Source organism: Coregonus lavaretus, assembly GCF_964263955.1.
Source record: "Coregonus lavaretus genome assembly, chromosome: 24".
NCBI classification, from domain to species: Eukaryota; Metazoa; Chordata; class Actinopteri; order Salmoniformes; family Salmonidae; genus Coregonus; species Coregonus lavaretus.
The window spans coordinates 23,808,316-23,835,485 of NC_140011.1; the positions used below are offsets into that span (position 1 = coordinate 23,808,316).

At 43.4% G+C, this 27,170-nt stretch overlaps 1 protein-coding gene across 1 annotated transcript in view; it reads right to left on the reverse strand.

The window, feature by feature from the left end:
- Positions 1-27,170, reverse strand: part of LOC311099439 (mediator of RNA polymerase II transcription subunit 13-like) — a 111,810-nt gene that overhangs the window by 78,638 nt on the left and 6,002 nt on the right. The window contains exon 10 of the mRNA XM_084140125.1: positions 17,930-18,035. Coding sequence (XP_083996251.1) covers positions 17,930-18,035 — 106 coding nt within the window. The remainder of the gene's footprint in view (positions 1-17,929; positions 18,036-27,170) is intronic.

Sequence of the window (27,170 nt, forward strand, 5' to 3'; positions counted from 1 at the left end):
TGTAGCTCCCCTCACAGTCACCGCCGTTTGAGTCAACCTACAGGAACAAACATGGCCATGTTGTTAAATGTTGTGAGGGTTCCCTGTTTTCGAGTATACCCTGTCACTTAAAGCCCTAACATCACAGAGAACCAAAGAACAAGGGAGGAGGGAAAAGAAAGCATGAAAGAGCGCCAGCCTGAAAAGAGGAGGGAAAGTTCAGCAGGCAGAGAAGCCCACGCGGATGGATGCCAAGTAAAACTCATTGACACAGAAAAGGCTGAGGAGCAATACTTAATCAGAGGAGGCCGTTATTAAAATCAGATTAAAGGGGCTGGTCTCTCGCTGGGTTCCCCTCAGCTCAAGAGGAGGAACAAAATGGAGTAGTATATCTACAGATGTAGGATCTTAACTTGAGCCAGTTTGCTACAGCAGGAAAATAATCTGAACTATTATGTGGATTATAATTTTTTGTATGGGGTTGATACAGTGCATTTTTCGTTAGGGCAAATCAAGTCTGACATTTCAAAGTGGAAATTACAAACTTTAAAAGCTTTTTTAAAACTCAAATACACTCCAAGTTTGCAATTCTCAGCAACAAAAGAGTGATCAAATTAAGATACTATATCTGTACTGATGACTCAAGGGGTCCACATGTACTTAGGGGGTTGAGGAGTTGTTTAAACAAGGCAGAATATGCCAGCCTTATTGCTATTGCCATAGTTTTATTGCTTTTATTGCATACTCGGACATCATTTTGGAGACTAATATAAATCAGGATTTCCAATGTCTAGGGGTTTTAAATTGTAAAGACTGTAACAATTGCAGGAACTCTGGTGAAACGCAATGATTCGGAATGTCAGTCATTGATGTGTATAATGACAAATGAAATGAATTATCGTGAATAGATACAGAACTAAAAACAAATGTTCACAATGAAAAACCATAGGCCTTTCTCTCTCAAACATACATTTAGTTTCCGTTTCATTTCTCTGCATAAGCAAAGCACAAAGCTAACCATACATGTCATTGCTATTAAAATAATGTTCTAGAAACAGGACTGGAGATCAAATTACGAGAGTTCTTCCACTGATGGACATTTGCCAAACAAGTGGTCATTTTCCATAAGATATTATACACTACCGGTCAAAAGTTTTAGAACACCTACTCATTCAAGGGGTTTTCTTTATTTTTACTATTTTCTACATTGTAGAATAATAGTGAAGACATCAAAACTATTAAATAACACATATGGAATCATGTAGTAACCAAAAAAGTGTTAAACAAATCAAAATATATTTGAGATTTGAGAGTCTTTAAATAGCCACCCTTTGCCTTGATGACAGCTTTGCACACTCTTGGCATTCTCTCAACCAGCTTCATGAGGTAGTCACCTGGAATGCATTTAAATTAACAGGTGTGCCTTCTTCAAAGTTAATTTGTGGAATGTCTTTCCTTCTTAATGCGTTCGAGCCAATCAGTTCTGTTGTGGCAAGGTAGGGGGGTATACATAAGATATCCCTATTTGGTAAAAGACCAAGTCCATACTATGGCAAGAACAGCTCCAATAAGCAAAGAGAGACGACAGTCCATAATTACTTTAGGACAATCCGGAAAATTTCAAGAACTTTGAAAAAAGTATTAAGCGCTATGATGAAACTGGCTCTCACGAGGACCACCACAGGAATGGAAGACCCAGAGTTACCTCTGCTGCAGAGGATAAGTTCATTAGAGTTACCCACCTCAGAAATTGCAGCCCAAATAAATGCTTCACAGAGTTCAATTAACAGACACATCTCAACATCAACTGTTCAGAGGAGACTGTGTGAATTAGGCCTTCATGGTCGAATTGCTGCAAAGAAACCACTACTAAAGGACACCAATAAGAAGAAGAGACTTGCTTGGGCCAAGAAACACGAGCAATGGACATTAGACCGGTGGAAATCTGTCCTTTGGTCTGGAGTCCAAATTGGAGATTTTTGGTTCTAACCTCTGTGTCTTTGTGAGACGCGGGGTGAACGGATGATCTCCGCATGTGTATTTCCCACCGTAAAGCACGGAGGAGGAGATGTTATGGTGTGGGGGTGCTTTGCTGGTGACACTGTCTGTGATTTATTTAGAATTCACAGCATTCTGCAGCGATACGCCATCCCATCTGGTTTGCGCTTAGTGGGACAATCATTTGTTTTTCAACAGGACAATGACCCAACACACCTCCAGGCTGTGTAAGGGCTATTTTACCAAGACGGAGAGTGATGGAGTGCTGCATCAGATGACCTGGCCTCCACAATCCCCCGACCTCAACCCAATTGAGATGGTTTGGGGATGAGTCGGACCGCAGAGTGAAGGAAAAGCAGCCAACAAGTGCTCAGCATATGTGGGAACTCCTTCACTATTGGAAAAGCATTCCAGGTGAAGCTGGTTGAGAAAATGCCAAGCGTGTGCAAAGCTGTTATCAAGGCAAAGGGTGGCTATTTGAAGATCCTCAAATATAAAATATATTTTGATTTGTTTAACACTTTTTTGGTTACTACATGATTCCATATGTGTTATTTCATAGTTTTGATGTCTTCACTATTATTCTACAATGTAGAAAATAGTAAAAAACTAAGAAAAACCCTTGAATGAGTAGGTGTTGTAAAACCTTTGACCGGTAGTGTATATCCTGAACATGTTTCTTTCCTGTTCATACTGCAGCAGTAGTTCCAACCCTTTCAGCCCCTTCCTGGCGTTGACCCTCTTTACCCTGATAGGACAGTTTCCTTGTTGACCTAATCTAATTCATCCAACCTCCACTCCCCTCTTCACATCTCCAATCATACCTAGACTTGCAAAGCTACCGGTAATTTACCAAAGTTGCCGGAATCTTCAGTAATTTTGGTAATTAACAGAAAATATTTGGCAATCTATCGTAACTTTGGTAATTTATACTTGAATAACTTTTTTTAAAATGCATATATAGTATAACATTTGTATATCTGTGTCCATATTGTCCATGAGTTTCTGGTATATAGATAATATGGTTCAAGAGAAAATAGCCTAATTAATTGCAAAAAAAGCATCTAATCAACAGTGCCATTATTTTTCAATTAACTCTGCAACTCTTCCAGCTATTGAAGTTTTTCACAACTGTCACCAGTTTGATGGCAAAACATTGACAACAAATACATTTTGACATTTTAAAATAAATAAAGGTGTGTTAAAAAATAAAGGATATTTTATGCTTAAACACCAATGATATTCGCTAAGTTGATGGTTTATATTTAGGATAAAGCTTTAAAGCTTTGTCATTCTATTTTTAATTATTAAATCATCTTATATAATTATGTCATATGTTTTACATTTGATAAGGCCACACAGAGGGACAGAGATAATTACAGACACCTGTGATAATCTAAAGTACCCAAAAGGTCCACTTGATGTATTGTGATAGTGTCCAGTAATATACCCTCCCTTTGCAACTCTAGTCATACCTTCCCTAAATGCTTTCCTAACAACACAACAACACTTTTCTGAAATCACTCTCCCACACACACACACACACACACACACACACACACACACCTTATTAGGCCCCAGTCAGAAACATGAGCACACACACCATTCCATGTTAAACATTAAATGTGCATCCAAGATCTTTAGGGGTATCAAATCCCACCTTGGCTATGTGTGCAGGGTCATATTTACCATACAGCCGGTAAAGTGCGGCGCACTAAGACTAGGAGATTAGGAGGGGGAAAGCAACACTGTCTGGCGTTTCACCTCTATAATGCCTAGGTCACATCTCCCAGCACCTGTCTATAACATTCAACTAGCTGGCAACTTGTGGATGGAAAGACAAAAGAACACATTGAGGGGAAGAAAGAGAGAAAAACTGTCAAAAGGGAAGAGCCTGGTGTTTTTCTTCCTCCCTCCGTTCATTGGTTCTCTCTTTCTTTCTCTCATTGATTTGCTCAGGGAGCTATATTTAGCACATGATGTATGGCAGTGAGATCATTGAAACAATGGCAATGTCTCAGACAGCAGGAGAGAGGGAGAGAAAGGAGGACAGAACAGTAAGGTATGGAGAGAGAAGAATAAGGGACGCACTGGGGGATGTACCTTCTGTCCACACAGATGTAGGATCTTAATTTGAGCCAGTTTGTTACAGCAGGAAAATAATCCTGCAGCAACAGGAAATGTGAATTATTATGTGGATTATAATTAATGGGCATTTTTTGTAGGGGTTGATACATTTCGCATTAGGGCGTTCTGACGTTTTAAAGTGGAAATTACAAACTTTAGAAGCCTGCTGTGCAGGAAAATTCTCAGCAACAAAAGAGTAATCTAATTAAGATCCTACATCTGTACACTCTTAGAAAAAAAAGGTACTATCTTGAACCTAAAAGGGTTATTTGGCTGTCCCCATAATATTACCCTTTGAAGAACCCATTTTGGTTCCAGGTAGGACACTATTGGGTTCCATGTAGAACCCTTTCCCCAAAGGGTTCTACATGGAAGGCAAAATAGTTCTACCTAGAACCAAAAAGGGTTCTCCTATGGGCACAGCCAAAGAACCCTTTTGGAACAATTTTTTCCAAGTGTGTAGACACCAATGCAACGCCTATCTGTACATTCCAACATGCAACAATGTCGTGACCCCTCCATACTGTATATTGTGTAAATCTAAAATAATTATACCAACTTAAACATTTTATCAGAGACACTAGCTGGGTAGATTTAAGTGAATATTTAAACAATGAGGAATAAAAGAAACCTTATCTTTTATTTATTTGTCCTTTATAAATACAGATGATCCCAATTGAGATTTAAAAAACAATTTTTCAAAGGATTTTCAAGGGAGACCTATTCCAGGACGGCAGCAAAAAAATAGAACTACTAATAGAATCCTAGCCAGCACAGACAAATATAGCCAAATAAATACAGCCACAATAATCATATGCACTGATGCCATTCTGGCTAGTGGAGCAGGACCTTGGTACAGTACAGACTACACACAAGAGATTATGTGATCACAGTGAGACAGGACAGGTGGAGGCAGAGGTGAGACTTCCTCCAGCGCTCAAGTACACACACAAATTTGGCATAGTTTATTTCAGAGAACAATTACCTGGGAACCTTACAACCTCTGGCAGCACAGAAACTCCTGCCAATTACAGACACACACACACACGCACACACACACACATCCCCTATGGCTTCACAAGGCATGGCAGGCAGCTCTCTCCCGAGGGCCATAGCCCCTAGCCCCAGCGCTCTGCTCTGACAGAGGAAACGTTTTTGTCTGCTATCTTGCCAAGGTGTCCATGCTGTTGTTGTGAATGACAAGCCTCCAGTCATATCAGTTCTGTTCATCCCCTCTCTCTCTTTATAAGGGATTTCATTATCACAGATTATTTTCTCAGCATTGTCAGTCTAATCCACTTGTTGTGTTAAGATCTTTATTACCCCATCCCATCCTACTGATAACAATCTCTCTTTATTTACTCCTTTCATTACCAACTTTCCATTTGCTGCTTTATCAATTTGCTCTCATTTCCAGTGAAAATTGTTGGTGGAATAGAAATACACCGGACAAGCCTGGAAGAAGTGTTTCAGTCAGATAATGAAAAGTGTAGTGTCTACTATATTGTTTTTACAATTGACATTAATTTGAGCATAACCATTTGGTTAAAGTAACACTAGCCTGATCAATAACCACATAAAATTAAATGATGTGATGAGATTTTCTTTCCATATTCATAACACGAGTGAATAACCTGATGTGGCTCCTGATCCTGACATGATGAGGTGATTCATTGCATTCCCCCTCTCCGTTCACCTTGGCCACATGCTGTTCAGGTGTAGGAGCAGGAGCAGCACTGACTGGTGCTCAAAGTCAACCATCAGGTCATAGTGCCCTTCAGCAATCTGCCAGAGCCTCCAACACAGTGCAACCCACCATGAGTGGAATGGGTTCTCCTCTCCTAGGCAATCAGCAATTAGTACTGGGCGGTGTGCTCTTCACCTCTGCTAGGCAATTAGCAATTAGTGTTAGTACTTCAGTCTCCTGTTTTTTCAGTGACAGCTGTAAGCGGTGGTCGTGTCAGTGACGGTCTCGTCGCCGAAACAAAGACGGTTCTGCCAAGTTGTTCTGCAGAGTTTTCAAGGAAGAAAAGAGAGGAAGGCTCCACACAACTCTCTCACTTGAGTATCTTACCTAGTTGTTTTCAGATGATCTCATTTTGCTATTTTGTAGCTTTGTCAACTACAGTGGCTTGCGAAATTATTCACCCCCCTTGGCATTTTTCCTATTTTGTTGCCTTACAACCTGGAATTAAAATAGAATTTTGGGGGGTTTGTATCATTTCATTTACACAACATGCCTACCACTTTGAAGATGCAAAATACTTTTTTTTGTGAAACAAACAAGAAATAGGACAAAAAAACAGAACTTGAGCGTGCATAACTATTCCCCCCCCAAAGTCAATACTTTGTAGAGCCACATTTTGCAGCAATTACAGCTGCAAGTTTCTTGGGGTATGTCTCTATAAGCTTGGCACATTTAGCCACTGGGATTTTTGCCCATTCTTCAAGGCAAAAGTTCAAGTTGGATGGATTCAGCTGGTGTACAGCAATCTTTAAGTCATACCACAGATTCTCAATTGGATTGAGGTCTGGGCTTTGACTAGGCCATTCCAAGACATTTAAATGTTTCCCCTTAAATCACTCAAGTGTTGCTTTAGCAGTATGCTTAGGGTCATTGTCCTGCTGGAAGGTGAACCTCCGTCCCAGTCTCAAATCTCTGGAAGACTGAAACAGGTTTCCCTCAAGAATTTCCCTGTATTTAGCGCCATCCATCATTCCTTCAGTTCTGACCAGTTTCCCAGTCCCTGCCGATGGAAAAACATACCTACAGCATGATGCTGCCACCACCATGCTTCACTTTGGGGATTGTGTTCTCGGGGTGATGAGAGGTGTTGGGTTTGCACCAGACATAGCGTTTTCCTTGATGGCCAAAAAGCTAAATTTTTGTCTCATCTGACCAGAGTACCTTCTTCCATATATTTGAGGAGTCTCCCACATGCCTTTTGGCAAACACCAAACGTGTTTGCTTATTTTTTTCTTTAAGCAATGGCTTTTTTCTGGCCACTCTTCCGTAAAGCCCAGCTCTGTCCAGTGTACGGCTTAAAGTGGTCCTATGGACAGATACTCCAATCTCCGCTGTGGAGCTTTGCAGCTCCTTCAGGGTTATCTTCTGGCTTCTTTGTTGCCTCTCGGATTAATGCCCTCCTTGCCTGGTCCGTGAGTTTTGGTGGGCGGCCCTCTCTTGGCAGGTTTGTTGTGGTGCCATATTCTTTAAATTTTTTAATAATGGATTTAATGGTACTCTGTGGGATGTTCAGAGTTTCTGATATTTTTTTATAACCCAACCCTGATCTGTACTTCCCACAATTTTGTCCCTGACCTGTTTGGAGAGCTCCTTGGTCTTCATGGTGCCACTTGCTTGGTGGTGCCCCTTGCTTAGTGGTGTTGCAGACTCTGGGGCCTTTCAGAACAGGTGTATATATACTGAGATCATGTGACACTTAGATTGCACACAGGTGGACTTTATTTAACTAATTATGTGACTTCTGAAGGTAATTGGTTGCACCAGATCTTATTTAGGGGCATAGTGGGGAAAAAAGTATTTAGTCAGCCACCAATTGTGCAAGTTCTCCCACTTAAAAAGATGAGAGAGGCCTGTAATTTTCATCATAGGTACACGTCAACTATGACAGACAAACATTTTAATGAATTTATTTGCAAATTATGGTGGAAAATAAGTATTTGGTCAATAACAAAAGTTTCTCAATACTTTGTTATATACCCTTTGTTGGCAATGACACAGGTCAAACGTTTTCTGAGTGGCGCAGTGGTCTAAGGCACTGCATCACAGTGCTAGCTGTGCCACTAGAGATCCTGGTTCGAATCCAGGCTCTGTCGTAGCCGGCCGCGACCGGGAGACCCATGGGGCGGCGCACAATTGGCCCAGCGTCGTCCAGGGTAGGGGAGGGAATGGCTGGCAGGGAGGTAGCTCAGGTGGTAGAGCATGGCGTTTGCAACGCCAGGGTTGTGGGTTCGATTCCCATGGGGGGCCAGTACAAAAAAAAAAAAATATAATAATAATAATAATAATAATAATAATAATGTATGCACTCACTAACTGTAAGTCGCTCTGGATAAGAGCGTCTGCTAAATGACTAAAATGTAAATGTATTTTGGCCCATTCCTCCATGCAGATCTCCTCTAGAGCAGTGATGTTTTGGGGCTGTCGCTGGGCAACACGGACTTTCAACTCCCTCCAAAGATTTTCTATGGGGTTGAGATCTGGAGACTGGCTAGGCCACTCCAGGACCTTGAAATGCTTCTTACGAAGCCACTCCTTCGTTGCCCGGGCGGTGTGTTTGGGATCATTGTCATGCTGAAAGACCCAGCCACGTTTCATCTTCAATGCCCTTGCTGATGGAAGGAGGTTTTCACTCAAAATCTCACGATACATGGCCCCATTCATTCTTTCCTTTACACGGATCAGTCGTCCTGGTCCCTTTGCAGAAAAACAGCCCCAAAGCATGATGTTTCCACCCCCATGCTTCACAGTAGGTATGGTGTTCTTTGGATGCAACTCAGCATTCTTTGTCCTCCAAACACGACGAGTTGAGTTTTTACCAAAAAGTTCTATTTTGGTTTCATCTGACCATATGACATTCTCCCAATCCTCTTCTGGATCATCCAAATGCACTCTAGCAAACTTCAGACGGGCCGGGACATGTACTGGCTTAAGCAGGGGGACACGTCTGGCACTGCAGGATTTGAGTCCCTGTAGTGTGTTACTGATGGTAGGCTTTGTTACTTTGGTCCCAGCTCTCTGCAGGTCATTCACTAGGTCCCCCGTGTGGTTCTGGGATTTTTGCTCACCGTTCTTGTGATCATTTTGACCCCACGGGGTGAGATCTTGCGTGGAGCCCCAGATCAAGGGAGATTATCAGTGGTCTTGTATGTCTTCCATTTCCTAATAATTGCTCCCACAGTTGACTTCTTCAAACCAAGCTGCTTACCTATTGCAGATTCAGTCTTCCCAGCCTGGTGCAGGTCTACAATTTTGTTTCTGGTGTCCTTTGACAGCTCTTTGGTCTTGGCCATAGTGGAGTTTGGAGTGTGACTGAGGTTGTGGACAGGTGTCTTTTATACTGATAACAAGTTCAAACAGGTGCCATTAATACAGGTAACGAGTGGAGGACAGAGGAGCCTCTTAAAGAAGAAGTTACAGGTCTGTGAGAGCCAGAAATCTTGCTTGTTTGTAGGTGACCAAATACTTATTTTCCACCATAATTTGCAAATAAATTCATTAAAAATCCTACAATGTGATTTTCTGGAGAAAAGAAATCTCAATTTGTCTGTCATAGTTGACATGTACCTATGATGAAAATTACAGGCCTCTCTCATCTTTTTAAGTGGGAGAACTTGCACAATTGGTGGCTGACTAAATACTTTTTTCCCCCATTGTATATGTGTTCCATTGGGAGGATGAACTGTAAAGCTATCTGAAGAAGAAAATGAAGAAAAGCCAGAAGCCAGATGGCTGGCAGGGAGGTAGCTCAGGTGCTAGAGCATGGCGTTTGCAACGCCAGGGTTGTGGGTTCGATTCCCACGGGGGGCCAGTATAAAAAAATAAAAAATAAAAAAAAATAATAATAATAATGTATGCACTCACTAACTGTAAGTCGCTCTGGATAAGAGCGTCTGCTAAATGACTAAAATGTAAATGTATTTTGGCCCATTCCTCCATGCAGATCTCCTCTAGAGCAGTGATGTTTTGGGGCTGTCGCTAAATACTTTTTTTTCCCACTGTATGCACACACCACTTTTCCGTTATTTATTTTGTATAATTTTTTGAAACAAGTTGTGTTTTTCATTTCACTTCACCAATTTGGACTATTTTGTGTATGTCCATTACATGAAATCCAAATAATAATCAATTTAAATTACAGGTTGTAATGCAACAAAATCGGAAAAACGCCAAGGGGGGTGAATACTTTTGCAAGGCACTGTATGTGTGTGTGCTTTCTATACCTGTTCGCTCCTCTCCCTGTAGGCTTTACAGACGCTCTCCACCCCTTGGCTGCAACCCTTTGTGATGGGAAATGTTATGTTTGTGATTTTCTAATAACCAATTTGACTGGGTTCATGCAAGTGACTGATTGATCGTGCCTGGGAGGAATCTTCACTATCATTATCTTCAATTTGGCAGTACGCCCAGAACCTTGTTTTGAGAACGAAAGGGATATCTCAGTTTCAAGGTCTCAGCTTGGAGAGAAGAAGCCTCGTGAGTTATTGGTCGGTCACATGCACGAACCAAACGTTAATGATGAATTCATTATGAATAATGAATAAGCTAAATCATGCAAATATAACTTGTCTGTGTAAGCAGTAAATAAGATAACTAACGGGACTGCCTTGGTGGAGCTCCTGACCGACATGTGTACATTGGTGCATTGAGTTGGTTGGAACCTCTCCAGTGCGCTGATAATAAAGATGATTAATTTCATATTGACTTCAGGTGTCCCTGGTGGTAATTTCCACGACGTGGTGTTGAATTTCCATGACAATTAATTGTAGTAGAAATTACCACCAGGGACACCTGAAGTCAATCTTAAATGAATCGTTCTTTGTTAACAGCAAGCTGGAGAGGTCACAGTCAAACTTAGATGCATAAAGTACCGGTCTGAAGTGAGCTCCACCGGGGCAGTCCCTTTAGTTCTCTTATATACTGCTGTCACTTGTCCACTCAAGCTTAACATTGTCGTCATCTATTGCCCACTAGGTGCCCTTAGAGAGTTCCTCAATGAGCTTGACACCTTGATAAGCTAATTTCCTGACGATGGCTCACCGCCCATCGTACAGGGCAACTTCAACCTCCCGACGTATGCCTTAGATTAATTTATTTCCACCTATTTTTCTTTCCCCTCCTTGCATCTTTTGACCTCACCCTTTCCCAGTCCCCTCCCACTCACAAGGCAGGCAATACAGTTGACCTCATCTTTACTAGAGGCTGTTCGCCTACTAATCTCACTGCAACCCCCATCCAGGTCTCTGATCACTACTTTGTTTCCTTTTCAGTCTCCTTCTCCTCCAACCCTACCCACTCAGCCCTTACCCAGATGATCATGCGCCATCGCAATCTTCGCTCTCTCTCTCTCCCAATACTCTCTCCTCTTCTATCCTATCGTCTCTCTCTTCTGCTAAATCCTTCTCCCTCCTGTCTCCTGATTCTGCCTCTTCTACCCTACTCTCCTTCCTTTCCGCATCCTATGACTCACACTGTCCCCTTTCCTCCCGGCCGGCTCGGCCCTCCCCTCCTGCTCCGTGGCTGAGTCCCTCATTGCGAGTTTACAGAACAGGACTGCAGGCAGCAGAGCGAAAATTGAGGAAAACTAAACTTCCGGAGGACCTATCATCCTGTCACTACCTCCTCTCTACCTTCTCTTCCTCTGTATAAGCCACTTTCTATCACTCAAAATTTCAAGCTTCTGCCTCTAACCCTAGGAAACTCTTTTCCACCTTCTCCTCCCACCTTAATCCTCCACCCCCTCCCTCCTCCCTCTCTGCAGACTTTGAAAAGAAGGTTGACGACATCCGCTCCTCATTCCCTCAGCCTATTGAGTCCACTGGTCCCACTCCCACAGAACTACCCTACGCCTTGAGCTCTTTCTCCCATCTTGCTCCAGATGAAATCCTGCGACTAGTGAAGTCCGGCCGGCCCGACAGCCTGTCCGCTCAACCCCATCCCCTCCTTCCTTCTCCAGACCATCTCTGGAGACCTTCTCCCATTCCTCATCAACTCATCCCTGACCACTGGCTGCATCCCCTCTGACTTCAAAATGTCTAGAGTTGCTCCCCTCCTCAAGAAACCAACACTCAACCCCTCTGACGCCAAAAAGTACAGATATCACATATTTATTTTCTTTCCAAAACACTGTCTCTGACCAACTCTCTTGCTATCTCTCTCAGAATGATCTTCTTCACCCTAACTAGTCAGGCTTCAAGACTGGTCACTCAACCGAGACTGCTCTCCTCTGTGTCACAGAGGTTCTCCGCACTGCCTAAGCTGACTTTCTCTCCTCTGTTCTCATCCTCCTAGATCTATCCGCTGCCTTCGACATCGTGAACCATCAGATCCTCCTCTCAGGGCTGGGCATCTCAGGCTCTGCGTGCCTGGCAGATATCTCAAGTTGGATGTCGGCCCACCACCTCAAGCGCAACCTCGACAAGACGGAGCTGCTCTTCCTCCCGGAGAAGGCCTGCCCGCTACAAGACCTCTCCATCACAGTTGACAACTCCACAGTGTCCCCCTCAGTGCAAAGAACCTTGGCGCGACCCTGGACAACACCCTGTCGTTCTCTGCAAACATCTAACAGTGGCTTGCGAAAGTATTCACCCCCCTTGGCATTTTTCCTATTTTATTGCCTTACAACCTTGAATTAAAATTGATTTTCGGGGGGGTTGTATCATTTGATATCCACAACATGCCTACCACTTTGAAGATGCAAAATATTTTTGATTGTGAAAAAAAAAAAAATAAGACAGAAAAAACAGAACTTGAGCTTGAGGTCTGGGCTTTGACTAGGCCATTCCAAGACATTTAAATGTTTCCCCTCAAAACACTTGAGTGTTGCTTTAGCAGTATGCTTAGGGTCATTGTCCTGCTGGAAGGTGAACCGCCGTCCCAGTCTCAAATCTCTGGAAGACTGAAACAGGTTTCCCTCAAGAATTTCCCTGTATTTAGCGCCATCCATCATTCCTTCAAATCTGACCAGTATCCCAGTCCCTGCCGATGAAAAACATCTCAGTGTGATGAGAGGTGTTGGGTTTGCGCCAGACATTTTCCTTGATCTCTCAATTTTAGTCTCATCTGACCAAAGTACCTTCCACCATACGTTTGGGGAGTCTGCCACATGGCTTTTGGCAAACACCAAACGTATTTGCTTATTCTTTTCGTTTAGCAATGGCTTTTTTCTTGCCACTCTTCCGTAAAGCCCAGCTCTGTGGAGTGTACGGCTTAAAGTGGTCCTTAGGACAGATACTTCAATCTCCACTGTGGAGCTTTGCAGCTCCTTCAGGGTTATCTTTGGTCTCTTTGTTGCCTCTCTGATTACTGCCCTCCTTGCCTGGTCCGTGAGTTTTGGTGGGCAGCCCTCGCTTGGCAGGTTTATTGTGGTGACATATTCTTTCAATTTTTTAATAATGGATTTAATGGTGCTCCATGAGATGTTCAAAGTTTCTGATATTTTTTTATAACCCAACCCTGATCTGTACTTCTCCACAACTTTGTCCGTGACCTGTTTGGAGAGCTCCTTGGTCGTCATGGTGCCGCTTGCTTAGTAGTGCCCCTTGCTTTGTGGTGTTGCAGACTCTGGGGCCTCTCATCACCCGGAGAACACCATCCCCACATTGAAGCACGATGGTGGCAGCATCATGCTGTGGAGACGTTTTTTATCGGCAGGGACTGGGAAACTGGTCAGAATTGAAGGAATGATGGATGGTGCTAAATACAGGGAAATTCACGAGGGAAACCTGTTTCAGTCTTCCAGAGATTTGAGACTGGGACGGAGGTTCACCTTCCAGCAGGACAATGACCCTAAGCATACTGCTAAAGCAACACTCGAGTGGTTTAAGGGGAAACATTTAAATGTATTGGAATGGCCTAGTCAAAGCCCAGACCTCAATCCAATTGAGAATCTGTGGTATGACTTAAAGAAAGATTGCTGTACACCAGCGGAACCCATCCAACTTGAAGGAGCTGGAGCAGTTTTGCTTTGAAAATGCCAAATCCCTTGGCTAGATGTGCCAAGCTTATAGAGACATACCCCAAGAGACTTGCAGCTGTAATTGCTGCAAAAGGTGGCTCTACAAAGTATTGAATTTGGGGGTGTGAATAGTTATGCACGCTCAAGTTCTTTTTTTTGGTCTTATTTGTTGTTTGTTTCACAAAAAAATGTATTTTGCATCTTCAAAGTGGTAGGCATGTTGTGTTAATCAAATGATGCAAACCCCACAAAAATCTATTTTAATTCCAAGTTGCAAGGCAAGAAAATAGGAAAAATGCCAAGGGGGGTGAATACTTTCGCAAGCCACTGTATTTGGACGAGCAATGTTGGAGCGGCATAGACTAAAATACAGTAGAATAGAATAAAATACATATAATATGAGTAATACAAAATATGTAAACATTATTAAAGTGACTAGTGATTTCAAGTCTATCTATATAGGGCAGCAGCCTTTAAGGTGCAAGGTTACGTAACCGGGTGGAAGCCGGCTAGTGATGGCTATTTAACAGTCTGATGGCCTTGAGATAGAAGCTGTTTTTCAGTCTCTCAGTCCTAGCTTTGATGCACCTGTACTGACCAACTGGATGATATCGGGGTGAACAGGCAGTGGCTCGGGTGGTTATTGTCCTTGATGATCTTTTTGGGCTTCCTGTGACATCGGGTGCTGTAGGTGTCCTGGAGGGCAGGGAGTTTGCCTCCGGTGATGCGTTGGGCAGACCACCCCACCTTCTGGAGAGCTCTGTGGTTGCGGGCAGTGCAGTTGCCGTACCAGGCGGTGATACAGCCCGACAGGATGCTCTCAAATGTGCATCTGTAAAAGTTTGTGAGGATTTTAGGTGCCAAGCCAAATTTCTTCAGCCTCCTGAGTTTGAAGAGGCGCTGTTGTGCCTTCTTCATCACATTGTCTGTGTGGGTGGACCATTTCAGTTTGTCGGTGATGTGTACGCCGAGGAACTTGAAGCTTTTCACCTTCTCCACCGCGGTCCCGTCGATGTGGATAGGTGGGTGCTCCCTCTCTTGTTTCCTGAAGTCCACGATCAGCTCCTTTGTTTTGTTGACGTTGAGTGAGAGGTGATTTTCCTGGCACCACACTCCCAGGGCCCTCACCTCCTACCTGTAGTCTGACTCGTCATTGTTGTTAATCAGGCCTACTACTGTTGTGTCGTCTGCAAATTTGATGATTGAGTTGGGAGGCGTGCGTGGCCACGCCGTCATGGGTGAACAGGGAGTACAGGAGGGAAGCTGAGCATGCACCCTTGTGGGGCCCCAGTGTTCAGCGAAGTTGAGGTGTTGTTTACTGCCTTCACCACCTGGGGGTGGCCCATCAGGAAGTCCAGGACCTAGTTGCACAGAGCGAGGTTCAGACCCACGGCCCCAAGCTTAATGATGAGCTTGAAGGGTGCTGAATGCTGAGCTATAGTCAATGAACAGCATTCTTATATAGGTATTCCTCTTGTCCAGATGGGATAGGGCAGTGAGCATTGCCATGGCGATTGCATCGTCTGTGGATCTATTGGGGGCGGTAAACAAATTGAAGTGGGTCTAGGATGTCAGGTAAGGTAGAGGTGATATGATCCTTGACTAGTCTCTCAAGCACTTCATGATGACAGAAGTGAGTGCTTCAGGGGCGATAGTCATTTACTTCAGTTAACTTTGCTTTCTTGGGTACAGGAACATGCTCTGAGAACGCGGCTAGGGATGCCGTCTGGGCCGGCAGCCTTGCGAGGGTTAACACGCTTAAATGTCTTTGGCCACGGAGAAGGAGAGCCCACAGTCCTTGGTAGCTGGCTGCGTCGGTGGCACTGTGTTTTCCTCGGTGTCCGCAACGTGACTGCTTTTCCCTTTGTAGTCTGTGATTGTCTGTAGACCCTGACACATACAGTTGAAGTCAGAAGTTTACATAAACCTTAGCCAAATACATTTAAACTCAGTTTTTCACAATTCCTGACATTTAATCCTAGTAAATATTCCCTGTCTTAGGTCAGTTAGGATCACCACTTTATTTTAAGAATGTGAAATGTCAGAATAATAGTAGAAAGAATGATTTATTTCAGCTTTTATTTCTTTCATCACATTCCCAGTGGGTCAGAAGTTTACATACACTCAATTAGTATTTGGTAGCATTGCCTTTAAATTGATTAACTTGGGTAAAACGTTTCGGGTAGCCTTCCACAAGCTTCCCACAATAAGTTGGGTGAATTTTGGCCCATTCCTCCTGACAGAGCTGGTGTAACTGAGTCAGGTTTGTAGGCCTCCTTGCTCGCACACGCTTTTTCAGTTCTGCCCACAAATGTTCTATAGGATTGAGGTCAGGGCTTTGTGATGGCCACTCCAATACCTTGACTTTGTTGTCCTTAAGCCATTTTGCCACAACTTTGGAAGTATGCTTGGGGTCATTGTCCATTTGGAAGACCCATTTGCGACAAAGCTTTAACTTCCTGACTGATGTCTTGAGATGTTGCTTCAATATATCCACATAATTTTCCTTCCTCATGATGCCATCTATTTTGTCAAGTGCACCAGTCCCTCCTGCAGCAAAGCACCCCCACATCATGATGCTGCCACCCCCGTGCTTCACGGTTGGGATTGTGTTCTCTGGCTAGCAAGCATCCCCCTTTTTCCTCCAAACATAACGATGGTCATTATGGCCTATTTTTGTTTCATCAGACCAGAGGACATTTCCCCAAAAAGTACTATCTTCGTCCCCAAGTGCAGTTGCAAACCGTAGTCTGTCTTTTTTATGGCGGTTTTGGAGCAGTGGCTTCTTCCTTGCTGAGTGGCCTTTCTGGTTATGTTGATATAGGACTCGGTTTACTGTGGATATAGATACTTTTGTACCTGTTTCCTCCAGCATCTTCACAAGGTCCTTTGCTGTTGTTCTTGGATTGATTTGCACTTTTCATACCAAAGTACGTTCATGTCTAGGAGACAGAACGCGTCTCCTTCCTGAGCAGTATGACGGCTGCGTGGTCCCATGGTGTTTATACTTGCATACTATTATTTGAACAGATGAACGTGGTACCTTCAGGCGTTAGGAAATTGCTCCCAAGGATGAACGGACTTGTGGAGGTCTACAATTTCTTTTCTGAGGTCTTGGCTGATTTCTTTTGATTTTCCCATGATGTCAAGCAAAGAGGCCCTGTTTGAAGGTAGGCCTTGAAATACATCCACAGGTACACCTCCAATTGACTCAAATGATGTCAATTAGCCTATCAGAATCTTCTAAAACCATGACATCATTTTCCTGGAGTTTTCCAAGCTGTTTAAAGGCACAGTCAACTTAGTGTATGTAAACTTCTGACCCACTGGAATTGTGATACATTGAATTATAAGTGAAATAATCTGTCTGTAAACAATTGTTGGAAAAATTACTTGTGTCATGCACAAAGTAGATGTCCTAACCGACTTGCCAAAACTATAGTTTGTGAACAAGAAATTTGTGGAGTGTTTGAAAAACGAGTTTTAATGACTCAAACAGACTTCAACTGTACGTCTTGTGTCTGAGCCATTGAATTGCGACTCCACTTTGTCTATGTACTGACATTTTGCCTGTCTGGTTGCCTTACGGAGGGAATAACTACACTGTTTGTGTTCGGCCAGATTCCCAGTCACTTGCCATGGTTAAATTGAGAGCTTCAAGTTCCTTGGTGTCCACATCACCAACGAACTATCATGGTCCAAACACACCAAGACAGTTGTGAAGAGGGCATGACAACACCTTTTCCCCCTGAGGAGACTGAAAAGATTTGGCATGGGTCCCCAGATCCTCAAAGTTATACAGTAGTACACTTATTTCCCTCATTAAAATGCAAATCAATTTATAAAATTTTTGACATGCGTTTTTCTGGATTTTGTAGTTGTTATTCTGTCTCTCACTGTTCAAATAAACCTACCATTAAAATTATAGACTGATCATTTCTTTGTCAGTGGGCAAACGTACAAAATCAGCAGGGGATCAAATACTTTTTTCCCTCACTGTATGACTCTGGGTCCAACTGGGTTATGGTAGTCATGACAACACTAACATCAACAGTCCCATCTAATAACCACACAGTTGAATGTAATCATTACAGTAGCTCCATAGGTTAAAATAGTCAGAGTACCATGAGGTCTTGACCGTATGTCCGTGGACACAGAGTGACTCATCTTAGAGTACGGCACGTCACAGCCTCTCAGGCTGCTCATTGCACATGCATGACACAGCCCACACTGTAGGGCACAGGCAAAGCACATACTGATAAATAACTTCTCCTCCACAGCAGAACTAGATCAGATTACCCCTTACCACCGTTCCAAAAAGAGTCATCTCAGAAATAAAGGAATAAGAGATTTTCATAAAGCAGTATTACTGAGATAGTGAAAATATAGGGCAATTCCACCAGGTCTTAGGGCCCTGGGGAAGCTAATCGCAGAGCTACATGCATTGGGCATGATGTTTAAACACTCGACTGGTTCGACATTGAGACAATGACAATGGCATACAGAGCCGGGGCTGAGAGAGAGCCTGAGACACTGATACCTGAACACAGATGGAGCATATGTGGACTGTCGTCTGAGGTACCAGATTTAATTAGATTTACTGCCATGGCAAAGATTACACAGCTCATTTGAATATCAGAGCTAAAGCATGAAAGTGTATTTTTTCAGGTACCTTAATTATAATAGCCTACTTTATTATCAATAATAATAACATTGAAATGCAAAGTCAAATTTGGTGCAAGTAGATAAATAAGTGTTATTTCACCTCATTTAGCATTAAGTAGTCTACTCCTTGAAGGGAAAATGGTGTAAACTTTGCAGTGGTGTAAAATCTTAGTACATCTGGCTCACAATGAGTGTGTACAGTGCCTTGCAAAAGTATTCATTCCCCTTGGTGTTTTTCCTATTTTGTTGCATTACAACCTGTAATTTAAAATTGATTTTTATTTGGATTTCATGTAATGGACAAACACAAAATAGTCCAAATTGGTTAAGTGAAATTCAAAAAATAACTTGTTAAATTTTTTTAAAAATAATGGAAAAGTGGTGCGTGCATACTGTATGTATTCACCCCTTTTGCTATGAAGCCCCTAAATAAGATCTGGTGCAACCAATTACCTTCAGAAGTCACATAATTAGTTAAATAAAGTCCACCTGTGTGCAATCTAAGTGTCACATGAGCTCAGTATATACACCTGTTCTGAAATGCCCCAGAGTCTGCAACACCACTAAGCAAGGGGCACCACCAAGTAAGTGGCACCATGAAGACCAAGGAGCTCTCCAAACAGGACAGGGACAAAGTTGTGGAGAACTACAGATAAGGGTTGGGTTATAAAAAAATATCCGAAACTTTGAACATCCCATGAAGCACCAATAAATCCATAATAAAAAATGGAAAGAATATGGCACCACAACAAACCTCCCAAGAGAGGGCCGCCCAACCAAAACTCATGGACCAGGCAAGGAGGGCATTAATCAGAGAGGCAACAAAGATACCAAAGATAACCCTGAAGGAGCTGCAAAGCTCCACAGCGGAGATTGGAGTATCTGTCCATAGGACCACTTTAAGCCATACAATCCACAGAGCTGTGTTTTACAGAAGAGTGGCTAGAAAAAAGCCATTGTTTAAAGACAAAAATAAGCAAACACGTTTGGTGTTTGCCAAAAGGCATGTGGGAGACTCCCCAAACATATGGAAGAAGGTACTCTGGTCAAATGAGACTAAAATTGAGCTTTTTGGCCATCAAGGAAAACGCTATGTCTGGCGCAAACCCAACACCTCTCATCACCCTGAAAAACACCATCCCCCATCCACCATCACAGTGAAGCATGGTGGTGGGAGCATCATGCTGTGGGGATGTTTTTCATCAGCAGGGACTGGGAAACTGGTCAGAATTGAAAGAATGATGGATGGTGCTAAATACAGGGAAATTCTTGAGGGAAACCTGTTTCAGTCTTCCAGAGATTTGAGACTGGGACGGAGGTTCACCTTCCAGCAGGACAATGACCCTAAGCATACTGCTAAAGGAACACTTGAGTGGTTTAAGGGGACACATTTAAATGTCTTGGAATGGCCTAGTCAAAGCCCAGACCTCAATCCAATTTAGAATATGTGGTATGACTTGAAGATTGCTGTACACCAGCGGAACCCATCCAACTTGAAAGAGCTGGAGCAGTTTTGCCTTGAAGAATGGGCAAAAATCCCAGTGGCTAGATGAGCCAAGCTTATAAATACATACCACAAGAGACTTGCAGCTGTAATTGCTGCAAAAAGTGGCTCTACAAAGTATTGACTTTGGGGGGGGTGAATAGTTATGCACGCTCAAGTCTTCAGTTTTTTTGTCTTATTTCTTATTTGTTTCACAATAAAATAATAATAATAAAAAAAAAAAATCTGATCTGCTTAATATTACAGATAGATTAACTTCCATCAATGTAATTGTCTGCATCACTTCCAATCCCCCATGTTTATATATATATATATATATATATATATATATATATATATATATATATACATACATAAACACATACACATATATACACACATACATACACACACATTCACATATACATACATACACATACATACATACATACAGTGGGGAGAACAAGTATTTGATACACTGCCGATTTTGCAGGTTTTCCTGCAATCCAGAAAATCACATTGTATGATTTTTAAGTAATTAATTTGCATTTTATTGCATGACATAAGTATTTGATCACCTACCAACCAGTAAGAATTCCGGCTCTCACAGACCTGTTAGTTTTTCTTTAAGAAGCCCTCCTGTTCTCCACTCATTACCTGTATTAACTGCACCTGTTTGAACTCGTTACCTGTATAAAATACACCTGTCCACACACTCAATCAAACAGACTCCAACCTCTCCACAATGGCCAAGACCAGAGAGCTGTGTAAGGACATCAGGGATAAAATTGTAGATCTGCACAAGGCTGGGATGGGCTACAGGACAATAGGCAAGCAGCTTGGTGAGAAGGCAACAACTGTTGGCGCAATTATTAGAAAATGGAAGAAGTTCAAGATGACGGTCAATCACCCTCGGTCTGGGGCTCCATGCAAGATCTCACCTCGTGGGGCATCAATGATCATGAGGAAGGTGAGGGATCAGCCCAGAACTACACGGCAGGACCTGGTCAATGACCTGAAGAGAGCTGGGACCACAGTCTCAAAGAAAACCATTAGTAACACACTACGCCGTCATGGATTAAAATCCTGCAGCGCACGCAAGGTTCCCCTGCTCAAGCCAGCGCATGTCCAGGCCTGTCTGAAATTTGCCAATGACCATCTGGATGATCCAGAGAAGGAATGGGAGAAGATCATGTGGTCTGATGAGACAAAAATAGAGCTTTTTGGACTAAACTCCACTCGCCGTGTTTGGAGGAAGAAGAAGGATGAGTACAACCCCAAGAACACCATCCCAACCGTGAAGCATGGAGGTGGAAACATCATTCTTTGGGGATGCTTTTCTGCAAAGGGGACAGGACGACTGCACCGTATTGAGGGGAGGATGGATGGGGCCATGTATCGCGAGATCTTGGCCAACAACCTCCTTCCCTTAGTAAGAGCATTGAAGATGGGTCGTGGCTGGGTCTTCCAGCATGACAACGACCCGAAACACACATCCAGGGCAACTAAGGAGTGGCTCCGTAAGAAGCATCTCAAGGTCCTGGAGTGGCCTAGCCCATCTCCAGACCTGAACCCAATAGAAAATCTTTGGAGGGAGCTGAAAGTCTGTATTGCCCAGCGACAGCCCCGAAACCTGAAGGATATGGAGAAGGTCTGTATGGAGGAGTGGGCCAAAATCCCTGCTGCAGTGTGTGCAAACCTGGTCAAGACCTACAGGAAACATATGATCTCTGTAATTGCAAACAAAGGTTTCTGTACCAAATATTAAGTTCTGCTTTTCTGATGTATCAAATACTTATGTCATGCAATAAAATGCAAATTAATTACTTAAAAATCATACAATGTGATTTTCTGGAATTTTAGATTCCATCTCTCACAGTTGAAGTGTACCTATGATAAAAAATTTACAGACCTCTACATGCTTTGTAAGTAGGAAAACCTGCAAAATCGGCAGTGTATCAAATACTTGTTCTCCCCACTGTACATACACATACAGTTGAAGTCGGAAGTTTACATACACTTAGGTTGGAATCATTAAAACTCATTTTTCAACCACTCCACACATTTATTGTTAACAAACTATAGTTTTGGCAAGTCGGTTAGGACATCTACTTTGTGCATGACACAAGTAATTTTTCCAACAATTGTTTACAGACATAAGTTCCTTGATAAGTTCCTTTCCTGAGGATGGCTCACCCCTCACAGTTTTGGGGGATTTCAACCTCCCTATGTCCACATTTGACTCATTTCTCTCTGCCTCCTTCTTTCCACTCCTCTCCTCTTTTGACCTCACCCTCTCACTGTCCCCCCCTACTCACAAGGCAGGCAATACGCTTGACCTCATCTTTACTAGATGCTGCTCTTCTACTAATCTCACTGCAACTCCCCTCCATGTCTCTGACCACTACTTTGTTTCCTTTTCTCTCTCGCTCTCCTCCCACACTACTCACTCTGCCCCTACACAGATGGTAATGCGCCGCCGCAACCTTCGCTCTCTCTCTCCCACTACTCTCTCCTCTTCCATCCTATCATCTCTTCCCTCTGCTCAATCCTTCTCCCTCCAATCTCCTGATTCTGCCTCCTCAACCCTCCTCTCCTCCCTTTCTGCATCCTTTGACTCTCTGTGTCCCCTATCCTCCCGGCCGGCTCGGTCCTCCCCTCCAGCTCCGTGGCTTGATGACTCATTGCGAGCTCACAGAACAGAGCTCCGGGCAGCGGAGCGGAAATGGAAGAAAACTAAACTCCCTGCCGACCTGGCATCTTTTCACTCCCTCCTCTCTACATTTTCTTCATCTGTTTCTGCTGCTAAGGCCACTTTCTACCACTCTAAATTCCAAGCATCTGCCTCTAACCCTAGGAAGCTCTTTGCCACATTTTCCTCCCTGCTGAATCCTCCCCCCCCCCCCTCTCTCTCTGTGGATGACTTCGTCAACCACTTTGAAAAGAAGGTTGACGACATTCGATCCTCGTTTGTTAAGTCTAATGACACTGCTGGTCCTACTCACACTGCCCTACCCTATGCTTTGACTTCTTTCTCCCCTCTCTCTCCAGATAAAATCCTGCGACTTGTGACTGCAGGCCGCCCAACAACCTGCCCGCTTGACCCCATCCCCTCCTCTCTTCTCCAGACCATCTCTGGTGACCTTCTCCCCTACCTCACCTCGCTGATCAACTCATCCTTGACCGCTGGCCATGTCCCTTCCGTCTTCAAGAGAGCGAGAGTTGCTCCCCTTCTCAAAAAACCAACACTCGATCCCACTGATGTCAACAACTACAGACCAGTATCCCTTCTTTCTTTTCTTTCCAAAACTATTGAGCGTGCCGTCTTTAGCCAACTCTCTTGCTATCTCTCTCAGAATGACCTTCTTGATCCAAACCAGTCAGGTTTCAGGACTGGTCATTCAACTGAGACTGCTCTTCTCTGTGTCACGGAGGCTCTCCGCACTGCTAAAGCTAACTCTCTCTCCTCTGCTCTTGTCCTTCTAGACCTGTCTGCTGCCTTTGATACTGTGAACCATCAGATCCTCCTCTCCACCCTCTCCGAGCTGGGCATCTCCGGCGCGGCTCACTCCTGGATTGCGTCCTACCTGACCGGTCACTCCTACCAAGTGGCGTGGCGAGAAGCTGTCTCCGCACCACGTGCTCTCACCACTGGTGTCCCCCAGGGCTCAGTTCTAGGCCCTCTCCTTTTCTCCCTATACACCAAGTCACTTGGCTCTGTCATATCCTCACATGGCCTCTCCTATCATTGCTACGCTGACGATACACAACTAATCTTCTCCTTTCCCCCTTCTGATAACCAGGTGGCGAATCGCATCTCTGCATGTCTGGCAGACATATCAGTATGGATGACGGATCACCACCTCAAGCTGAACCCTGGCAAGACGGAGCTGCTCTTCCTCCCGGGGAAGGACTGCCCGTTCCATGATCTCGCCATCACGGTTGACAACTCCGCTGTGTCCTCCTCCCAGAGTGCGAAGAGCCTAGGCGTGACCCTGGACAACACCCTGTCGTTCTCCGCCAACATCAAGGCGGTGACCCGCTCCTGCAGGTTCATGCTCTACAACATTCGGAGAGTACGACCCTGCCTTACACAGGAAGTGGCACAGGTCCTAATCCAGGCACTTGTCATCTCCCGTCTGGACTACTGCAACTCGCTGTTGGCTGGCCTCCCTGCCTGTGCCATTAAACCCCTACAACTCATCCAGAATGCCGCAGCCCGTCTGGTGTTCAACCTTCCCAAGTTCTCTCACGTCACCCCCCTCCTCCGCACACTCCACTGGCTTCCAGTTGAAGCTCGCATCCGCTACAAGACCATGGTGCTTGCCTATGGAGCAGTGAGGGGAATGGCACCTCTGTACCTTCGGGCTCTGATCAGTCCCTACACCCAAACGAGGGCATTGCGTTCATCCAGCTCTGGCCTGCTGGCTCCCCTTCCTCTGCGGAAGCATAGTTCCCGCTCAGCCCAGTCAAAACTGTTCGCTGCTCTGGCACCCCAATGGTGGAACAAGCTCCCTCACGACGCCAGGACAGCGGAGTCACTCACCACCTTCCGGAGACATTTGAAACCCCACCTCTTTAAGGAATACCTGGGATAGGATAAAGTAATCCTTCTACCCCCCCCCCCCCCCAAAAAAAAAAATTTGTAAAGTGGTTATCCCACTGGCTATAGGGTGAACGCACCAATTGGTGAGCCGCTCTGGATAAGAGCGTCTGCTAAATGACGTAAATGTGCCCTTGAGCAAGGCACTTAACCCTAATTGCTCCTGTAAGTCGCTCTGGATAAGAGCGTCTGCTAAATGACTAAAATGTAAATGTAATATTATTTCACTTATAATTCACTGTATCACAATTCCAGTGGGTCAGAAGTTAACATACACTAAGTTGACTGTGCCTTTAAACAGCTTGGAAAATTCCAGAAAATGATGTCATTGCTTTATAAGATTCTGACAGGCTAATTGACATAATTTGAGTCAATTGGAGGTGTACTTGTGGATGTATTTCAAGGCCTACCTTCAAACTCAGTGCCTCTTTTGCTTGACATCATGGGAAAATCAAAATAAATCAGCCAAGACCCCAGAAAAAAGATTGTAGACTTCCACAAGACTGGTTCATCCTTGGGAGCAATTTCCAAATGCCTGAAGGTACCACATTTGTCTGTACAAACAATAGTACGCAAGTATAAACACCATGGGACCACGCAGCCGTCATACCGCTCGGGAAGGAGAGGCGTTCTGTCTCCTAGAGATGAACGTACTTTGGTGTGAAAAGTGCAAATCAATCCTAGAACAACAGCAAAAGACCTTGTGAAGATGCTGGAGGAAACAGGTACAAAACTATCAATATCCACAGTAAAATGAGTCCTATATCAACATAACCTGAAAGGCCGCTCAGCAAGGAAGAGGCCACTGCTCCAAAACCGCCATAAAAAAGACAGACTATGGTTTGCAACTGCATATGGGGACAAAGATCATACTTTTTGGAGAAATGTCCTCTGGTCTGATTAAACAAAAATAGAACTGTTTGGACATAATGACCATCGTTATGTTTGGAGGAAAAAGGGGGATGCTTGCTAGCCAGAGAACACAATCCCAACCGTGAAGCACGGGGGTGGCAGCATCATGATGTGGGGGTGCTTTGCTGCAGGAGGGACTGGTGCACTTGACAAAATAGATGGCATCAAGAGGAAGGAAAATTATGTGGATATATTGAAGCAACATCTCAAGACATCAGTCAGGAAGTTAAAGTTTGGTCGTAAATGGGTCTTCCAAATGGACAATGACCCCAAGCATACTTCCAAAGTTGTGGCAAAATGGCTTAAGGACAACAAAGTCAAGGTATTGGAGTGGCCATCACAAAGCCCTGACCTCAATCCTATAGAAAATGTGTGGGCAGAACTGAAAAAGCGTGTGCGAGCAAGGAGGCCTACAAACCTGACTCAGTTACACCAGCTCTGTCAGGAGGAATGGGCCAAAATTCACCCAACTTATTGTGGGAAGCCTGTGGAAGGCTACCCGAAATGTTTGACCCAAGTTAAACAATTTAAAGGCAATGCTACCAAATACTAATTGAGTGTATGTAAACTTCTGACCCACTGGGAATGTGATGAAAGAAATAAAAGCTGAAAGAAATCATTCTCTCTACTATTATTCTGACATTTCACATTCTTAAAATAAAGTGGTGATCCTAACTGACCTAAAACAGGGACTTTTACTAGGATTAAATGTCAGGAATTGTGAAAAACTGAGTTTAAAAGTAGTTGGTTAAGGTGTATGTAAACTTCTGACTTCAACTGTACATTTCCTTTTTTTTATATATATTCCCCTTTATTACTTTCCAACCCCACCACCCTTTCCCTAATTTGAGTAAACAAGTGAACAACAATGCTTAGGCCTCTACTTCCAGCTTATACTTACTATATACATTTTATGGACAGTCAATTTTACAATAATTATATTTTGTTTGTTTTTTCTCCTGAACTTCTTCTACTCTCAACCTCTCCGATCATTTTCATGATGTCCATCCGGTTTGCTTCTATATGCCATATCTTTCTAACTGTGCTCTTTCACAAAAGCTCCCAACCTACAACTTATATACTTATTATGGACACAGTATGCTTACATTATTAGTTATCTTGTTATTAGTTGTTATTAGTCCCATCCTTCAACTCCATTCAACACCACCCATCTATCTCTTAACACCATCCATATAGGATTTCTATTTGCCATATATTTTTCAACTTTACTGTGATATTTAAAAAAAAGTTCTGAACCTTTCTATTCTCATTGTTTCTACAGATTGTAAATTGAAAATAAACATTTTTGCTAAAAGTATTATTATATTATTGATCGATTGACTATGACTTTTCAGATCACCCAGTAATGCTATCTGCAAGGTTAGCTCCAGGTAAATATTGCAATCCTTTAGCCATTCCTGGACCTGTGTCCAAAAACAAGCTACAAATGGGACAGTACCAAAACAAATTATCTAATGATTCTGTCTCTTCGCAGCTAAATCTGCAGAGCTGGGAAGATTGTATCCCCCATATAAATAATATTCTATTGGTAGCAAGAATTGTATATAATAATTTAAATTGAAAGATTCTAAGTTTTGAATCCGGTGTAGTTTTGCGTATCAGTTCATAAACACTATGCCATGGGATCGGTACGTCAAAAATCTCTTCCCAACTATTTGGCAATCTATATGGGACGGCTGTC